General features: G+C 41.9%; 1 protein-coding gene across 5 annotated transcripts in view; it reads right to left on the reverse strand.

Annotated features, from left to right (window-relative positions):
- Positions 1-529: 529 nt before the first annotated feature.
- Positions 530-8,581, reverse strand: part of HTT (huntingtin) — a 637,913-nt gene continuing 629,861 nt past the window's right edge. For all 5 annotated transcript variants that reach the window (XM_085849284.1, XM_085849282.1, XM_085849286.1 and 2 more), the window contains one exon: positions 530-1,600. In XM_085849284.1, the coding sequence (XP_085705410.1) occupies positions 1,387-1,600 (214 nt within the window). In that variant the 3' untranslated portion in view covers positions 530-1,386. The remainder of the gene's footprint in view (positions 1,601-8,581) is intronic.

Genomic DNA, 8,581 nt, shown 5'->3' on the forward strand with positions numbered 1-8,581 from the left:
TGGCTTCTGCCAAATCCTTGGCTCTCAGGGAACACACTTGGGGTCTGAGCAATTAGGAAGTTTAACCAAAGTCATTGGGAAGCCTCATGTGAGCAACAATGTGATGCTGCCAACACTATTTCTGAAGTAGACATGTAAAATTGTTTGAGCAGAGCGAGTCCGCAGCATTACTCAGCCGGAAACGTAGTCGGTCAAAACAGTTTTGCCCAAAGATTCCTGGTGTGCTGCAATTCTCATGATGTACAAATAACTTTTATGGTTTAAATTATGAAAGGACTTGCTAGATTAAACATGGTGATGAAAAGGAGATTACGTATCGGGATGATAGTGGCATGCTCTGTCCTGTTTGATCCCCAGAATAGTCGATTCCAACAACATAGTGTCTTTTCATGAGAAATGCTGAATTTTCTCAGAAATAAGGAGGTAAAATATTCCATCGCAGCTTTTGCAAGAACAGACCTGTGGGCTTGTACCGAGGACTTAACATACCCTCTTAACTCGTCACAAGTAAAGGTACTCACAGCATCGGTACCTGACACAGAGTTCCTTTTATTATTGCTCAATACACAAGCAAATGCACAGCAAGCCCTGTCCATCCCAGAGAGTGTAAGGTGTCAGCAGTCACACAAAGCACAGAGTACCTCCACTTTTGGAGAAACAAGTTGTGATTGGATGGGACCAAGTGTCAACAGGCTGGTATCTCAACACTTTGACGCAAAGTGACGTTGAGACAAATCCGCAAACACACAAAATGAACTGACCCAGAAGATTTATCTCTGTGATCGGAACCAACCATGGCTGTATTAAAATATATGTTAGTGACAATATTTTCAAACATATGCACAGGATATTTTGCCAGCGATTGCAATTGTGGCCTTGATGTATACATGTGCAACATAATTGTTTGGTAAGACGAACAAAATTTGCATTTATTTTACAATCGTGCCAGGACTCTCAACACAAGATCAACTATTAAAAATACATCATATTTCTCCAGCTCAATGTTCAGCCCAGAAAGTTCAGCTCAACACCAATAGTACAGCTTACAAATGGCATACAGCGATGTAAATGCCACCTGAAAATCTATTAGACATTCAAATGTGTTTCAAAATACAAATATCAACAACAACCTACAACCAAGATAGCATCGGATCGGAGTGTAAGTATATATGTATGTATGTATATAATACACATATACAGGCATACATACATATAAATAAATAGTTGGAAGAATGCTTGAATTTTCCAGGGTTCCACCGAGAAAACGGACAGTTATGAGAACTCAGCTATGAGCTTGGAAAGCCCTGCTCATCGTATCGAGTGAAGTGCAGACAATGCTTTGTTACCTTGACAATGATGCTGGGTTACGTTTTAGACCCAAGTCCATTAAAGAGGTGTGTTGCATCGAACTTTTGCCAAGCAGCTACATAGAGGAGAATATGGGTTTCCGTCTGCAGCTACAGCCTCAAACACTGATTCGAAGGCCCTGCGATCGAGCTCCTCTTCCAGCTGTGTTCTGTAAAAGTCCAAGCCCAGGATGCAGAAGAAGTTGACATCAGCTTTCTCGACCCTCCCTATCCTGACGAGAACAAGAGGCAATCTGGGAAAGTGTTAAGAACAACACAGGGGATAGAGCAACAGCAGCAAGAGATAAAGAAAGAAAGAAAGAAAGAAACTGCAGCATGCAACAAGAATATCAAAGGTTCACAAAGTGTGAAAATGATCAGGAAACACAATAATTACTGCATGCCAGGTTCGTTACTCGATTCCATCCATCAGGACCATACTCTGTGCAGAGCATTGGTGTTGCCTAAGCAGTCTCCTTGCCTATTGGACACAATCCTGGACGGGTCGCCACTCCGACACAGGATACCAGCATGCTAGCACTCATTTTTCTGTCTTCGGAAGGATGACAGAGTCAACCTCACCTGGTATTAATTCATTTTTAACTCAGGATTTGAGGGAGATTTGAACTCAGGATCTTAGGATCCCAAGCCCACCACCCAAACCATTAAGCCAACACCAGACATTTACTCAATTGTGTGAACTCTTATTCTGTCATCGCTGACAAAGTGTATCAATGAAGACTGAAAATCCCAGATAAAAGCAAAGAAAAGAAAGATAAATCTTATATGAACGAGTTTGGGTTCTTCCAATGATATTGATACTTCGGGGCAAATTAATCAAATTAACAGTGACAACAGTCATACATCACAGAGGATTGGTGTCACCAAAGCAGCTTCCTGAGCAAGGGTTACATTGGTTGGTATGCCATTGACTGGCAGGAATTTGGAGTCCATAGCTCGCCTACTCTTCCGAAAGGACATCATGGGGGTTTTTAACGTCCACCATCTCATGCCGGCAGAAGGGACACCCAGCGTTGAACTTCTTTTTGAGGAATGGTACACATCAGTTCACAGTTCCAGACCCATGGGGACTGAAAAATGTCTCATAACCATTCCTATCAGTGCCAGTCGATGCATTGAAATCCCTCAAGACGAGAAGAGTATCTCACTTGGGGCACTGATCAATCACAGACTCAAGCACAGTATATAATGCTTCCTCTTCACGGTGAGATCACTCACCTCAGTCAGAGCATATACAGAGACCAGGGAAATGACACCCAAAGAGTGACGAATCCTGTCTCATAATACGCTCATCGATGTCTCACACTGCCTATGAAACATCGAGATGACAGTATATGGCTGGGTTGGGATTCAAGCCCAGGCGAGACAGCTTAAAGGCAAGTATGCGTACCATGAGGCCATCCTACCAGCCCAGTGTCTGGTCTCAGCAGTGGTTTCTTTGCTGCAACTCTGTGTGAAGAAGGCCGATTCCTGCAGGTGTCCATGACAGTGCTGGACGAGATGTTAATGTTCAGGCCTGCTCTCATTTCATGCGTCAGCTGCTTACTTGATCTTCTGAGCAACTGCAAGTGCCAGTCTTGTCTTGAGGAGGTTCTTCTGGGTCTTCCTGACCTTTTCCTGTCTTGTAACAAGCAAGTTTCTCTCAGGTGTTGCAAAGTGTACCTTACACCATTGGAGGAGATCTTAAGCTTTTCTGCTGCATTTATTCATATTGTGCCCTTCTTCTTGCAGAGTTTGGATCTTCAAAAGTTACTTTCTTGGTGAAAGTTACATCCTTGGAGCCATTCCGAACCCACTCAGAGAATTTCAAGCAAAGGAACAGGCTGATGAAAACTAATTTCACATATTCACCAATTTGCATCTTATATTGTGGTTTCTTGTAATTCGCACAACTGTAAATGATGTTGATTATTTCAATCATTCATTTTTATTTTCTGTACAAACATCCACAAACTGTTTCCTGCATATTTTCTTTGTGGGAAGTGGATATTACGAGCACGTGATAATATAGTATGTCGAGCTAAAATGAAACTTTTTCAATTTCCTAATTCATTTTATACACAGTAAACCCTCAAGTATCGCAGGGGTTAGGTTTCTGGAAAATGTTGTGAGTGTTAAAACCGTGACAGTGGAAACCACGGACCAATGGGAAAAGGGGATTTAGTTCCTGAGCTTCGAGGAAATATAGAGGAAGATTGACGGCAGCCAGAAATTAACATATCTCAATTGAAATAAACATACAGTGTATACAATATATATATATATATATATATATATATATATATATATATATATATATATATATATATATATATATATATATATATATATATATATATATATATATACCCATCCATTGGGACCATACTCTGTGCAGAGCGTTGGTGCTGCGTAAGCAGTCTCCTTGGCTATTGGACACAATTCTGGATGAGTCGCCACTCCGACACAGTATACCAGCATGCTGGCACTCATTTTGCCGACCTCGGTAGGATGACAGGCCAGTTAACCCCACCTGGTATTAATTCAACAGCTGAGTGGGATTTGAACTCAGGACCCTATGATCTAAAGTTCTCCACCCTAACCACTAAGCAAACACCAGGCATATATGTGTGTATATATATATATATATATATATATATATATATATATATATATATATATATATATATATATATATATATATATATATATATATATATATATATAGACAGCTTTCAACATTTGCACGTCATACATGCTTGGAAGCCTCATTGGTATGCATTGCTGTCTATGCAATGGTATGGTATGCAATAAGCGATGAAACTGGACAAGCAGCTGAGGGGGTGTGTAGCATTGGGATTCTCATGTGTGTACTACTTGTGAATGTCTTTACAGCTGTGGAGGAACTCTGGAAAGTGTTTGAAATAGCAAAGGGCTTACCTTGGTCGGCTTTCTTGGTTGCTTTGTGCAGCTTTTTCGGCAAGAAGAGCATGGGAGGAGTTGATTTATGTATTATATATAGAAATATGTGGAGTGTGATGAGCACTCCCCCAATCTCCAATGAACATAAAGTCCAATCTGGAGGCCTTAGTGTGGCGACTCTGTGAAAGAGACAAAGACTAAATGGTCAACATCAGTTAAACATCAAACGGAGCCGCGTTCCCGATAAATATCGAACCAATGATGATGACCACATTCTTTGTTTATACATCAGACACCTCCTGACTATTATGGTGAGCATCACCGCGGATTATGTCTCACATGGTAAAACCTCATAATCCACAAAGAACAACCATCCATCTGCCACCCAGATGATTGTTCGCGCTCATGCAAACCATTCAACCAGAAGGCACGTGGTGTGATTGGCAGGTAAATCGAAATATGTGGAGTGTGACGAGCACTCCGCTGACCTCCAATGGACATAAAGTCCTACACCAAATAAATGATGTGCCATCCTGACAAGCCCAATAATGGGTAAAACCAAGGTTGATGGCTCCATTGTCCTTCAATTTGTGACCTTTAAAATGCCGGTCTTTAAAAGACCCGAATTTGTCAATGGAAGATATCCGGTATTGGATGTAGTACGCATGCGCTTAAGTCATGATGCTGACATCATGTCGCCATTAGTCAGTCGGAAGGGCCGTCTCTGGTCTTATTGTGCCCGACTGCAACTCTACCTCCTGTTTGGTGGGCAGCAAGGAAGAGACAATGTATTTATGTGGCAGATGACCATTGTTGCTCATACTTAGTGTAGCTTCAGCTGTTATGGGACGCCATCTGTGCCTTGCAGGTCCATCAATGGGGTCGGTGAGAATATAAGCTGCACCTCCTCGAAAGCTTTATTGAAACACATCTTCTTCCACTGAATCCCAGACCAGACCGACCGTTTCCTGTCCACCAGTGTTTTTTTATCATGTCGGTCAATGTCACGGGGTGCGGCGTCACCTCGGCCTGCCTTACTCTGCTCTCATTTCATGCGTCAGCTGCTTACTTGATCTTCTGAGCAACTGCAAGTGCCAGTCTTGCCTTGAGTTTCAGGTGCCACTTAAGTTGAAGCCCCTCCTCAAACCCCCTTCTCGATACCTCATGAATGCTCAAGCCCCTGCAAGAGCATGTCAAACTTGTGCCTCGGTTGATCCGTCAGGCCGCTATTCCCCAAAAGCAAAAAAAGGACAGACAATTATAGAGGGTGAAACATTAAAAAGGGCTTAAGAAGGGGGGTTTGAGAAACAAACATTGGGGGGGGGGTGGTGACAGCCTTTCTATACAATTAACTTATCTCACTATTACACTAAACATGCAATAATGAAATAAATATTTCGAAGCTATACATTGTTAATCCTGGGAAGCCATTTCCACAACAATATGTATGTATATTTTATGTGTATATATATATATATATATATATATATATATATATATATATATATATATATAAATGTATATATATATATATATATATTTACCATACACTTTCGAGAGCATTGGTGCCGCCGAAGCAGTTTCCAACTACACATTTCTGACATCCCACCTTGTTCTGAAAGCAGCACAAAAAGATAATTTTTCCTCCGATAATTTTGACCAAGAAAACAACAACAACAACAAAATAACCTTTCCACAAAATTAAATTGACCGGCATGTGATAAATGCACATTGTGTTTGATATCTGAGGATAGCAAGCTGATTGCTGCAAGTACACGTGCTCGGATATAAATTCCAAGAAGCAGTGGGAACACGAACAGCTTTGGAGAGAAATTAAATGTCAAATGCACTTAGGTACTTGAGGACCGGCATAGCCGTCAAAATGCTCCCAATGAAGTATTCAAATCCAATTAAGGTGTTGTAAGGCTCGCGGCCAAAGCTGTGCATTTGCGGCATCTGACCGATAAAAAATTAAGGGTAGAGTAGTGAAGGAGGTAGAAATTGTACAATGCATAAAACCACCTGTGCATTATTGGTCTGAGGCAAACAGTAAACAGGAAATTCACCTTGATGGAAATGCAAAATGAGAGAGAATTTAACAAATGACTTCAGGGTCAAAGCAAAACCTTGCCCAATACTATTCTTGTACGTTTAACGATGAGAATACATGTTCTTCCTAAAATCCCCTGATATGGGATGAGGCTGACTGGATTTGAGCTGCTGCTTTACTCTGGCTGCAACACTCCTCCACCACCCTCTACCACCAGACACGTCTTTCCACTCTCCATTCACCTTCACCTTTCTGACAGCCCTCTTCACGCAATCATCGCATCTCAACCACGGTGAATCCCTTCTCCTCCTGCCTCACTCTTTCAACAAATCTGCTCTCTTCATAAGTCTATCTTGCTCAATCTGCAACAGGTGCTCTGCCCATTTCAGCCACCTCACGATCAATTTTACTGTCAACCACATATGCACAATGATCTCCTCCCTCAGTTTGTCCTCCCTCTAATACACCCTCTTCACTCCACAAAATCCTCCTGACGCAGTTGCTTTCACAGACCTGCAGCCTCTTTTTATGGCTGCTTTGTTAGTGCCACCACCTCCAAACCGTATAATTAACACACACACACACACACACACACACACACACACACACACACACACACACACACACACACACACACACACACACACACACACACACACACACACACACACACACACACCATGAAGACTTTCCCTTTCAGCTTTCTCGATATCTTCCTATTCACCATGAAGCCTCCCCTTTTCTCCTTGCATTCACACTCACTTGTATCCTCCTCCGTGCCTCTGCCTCCAAACTACCATCACCAGAAACCATTCCACCACGGTACACAAACCTACACCTCTGCCTTATCTCCTTCCCCTCCAACCTGATGCAAAATTTCTCTCTCTGCTGTCCGACGCACATTACCTCCATATTCTCCAGGCTCAACATCAGTCCATGCTACTCAAACGCCTCCTTCCACTCCTCTTCACCAATTCCTGCATCCCCTGCTTGCTCTCCACCACCAACGCCAGATCGTTTGCATACCGTAGCTTCCTGGGTTTGTTTTAATGCTGAAAACTGTTCTGTTTTGTTCAAAAATCATGACAATCGAGCGAATATATGATCTGCTTTCAAGAGAGAACAACAACAGAAAAACAGGACAAACATAGATCCCACACACAGAATAAACTGAACTGCACATTTTGCGAAATTGAGTCAAACAGCTGGAATGCAACGCGAGTTTTAAATTCACAATCAACGAGGTGCATCACACATGGGAATGAAATAATGGAGCATAACAAAAATGATGTTCAACTGAACATTCCCATTCCGAGTTTACGCAGACAGTGCGTGAGGTTTGTGGCACTGATCTCTTTCTTGGATTAATGGACCCGAGTTGAATGAAAGGCAATGCTGTGTTCAAATGTTTCACAATTAAAAGATGCACCTGCAGAGTGAAGGTGTATGTGGCAAGAAATAAAGAATGTCGGGAGGTTTTTGCGGCTAAAACATACAAGTATTTTTTTTGTTGCATTTTGCCTTGTAACATTACGTCAATCTACAACACATTTACAACAAGAGCAATATCCAGTGTCATTTTCGGCATATATATATATATATATATATATATATATATATATATATATATATATATATATATATATATATATATATATATATATATATATATATATATATATATGTATATTGTTGTGAATTTGCGCCCCGCCGGCGTGCGAACGACCGCGTGTAACAAATAGCGGCCGCTTCGCCCACCAAATGTGCAATTCAGTCGTGACCCTCTCCGAACAACGCCGGGAGCTAGTCACGGGTGGGGGTTTAACCTCACCACAACCCAGTCCTCATTCTACCCGCGTGAAATAGGGTCCGATCGCCGAATGGTCGATTTACCGAAGTACCCTCGCGGATAGCGTACCGAGGAGTTGTACCACGCCACAGGTCGACTTCGGACACGAACCGCTTAAGCAGTTCGTTCCGTGCTACAGGGATAACCGAGTGGAATTATCGTCGATCTTGACGGTTCAGATTATTTTCCAGGCGTTTTAAACCCACTATCAATCCCTTACGTGATGCAAGATGGAGATTTAATAAAAGGAAAAGACGAAGCAAAACGGGGAACAACCGGACAAGCACATTTATTCACGGAAGCACGGAAGGCACGTATATTACAGTAAAACAAAGGAACAAAAGCAATACACGTATACGTTTATGCAAAGAAAAGCACAAGCAAAGAACCAACGCAGATCTACAACCGAACAAG

Source organism: Eptatretus burgeri, chromosome 12 (genome assembly GCF_056783735.1).
Source record: "Eptatretus burgeri isolate ZD-2024b chromosome 12, Ebu_testis_v1, whole genome shotgun sequence".
Lineage (NCBI taxonomy): Eukaryota > Metazoa > Chordata > Myxini > Myxiniformes > Myxinidae > Eptatretus > Eptatretus burgeri.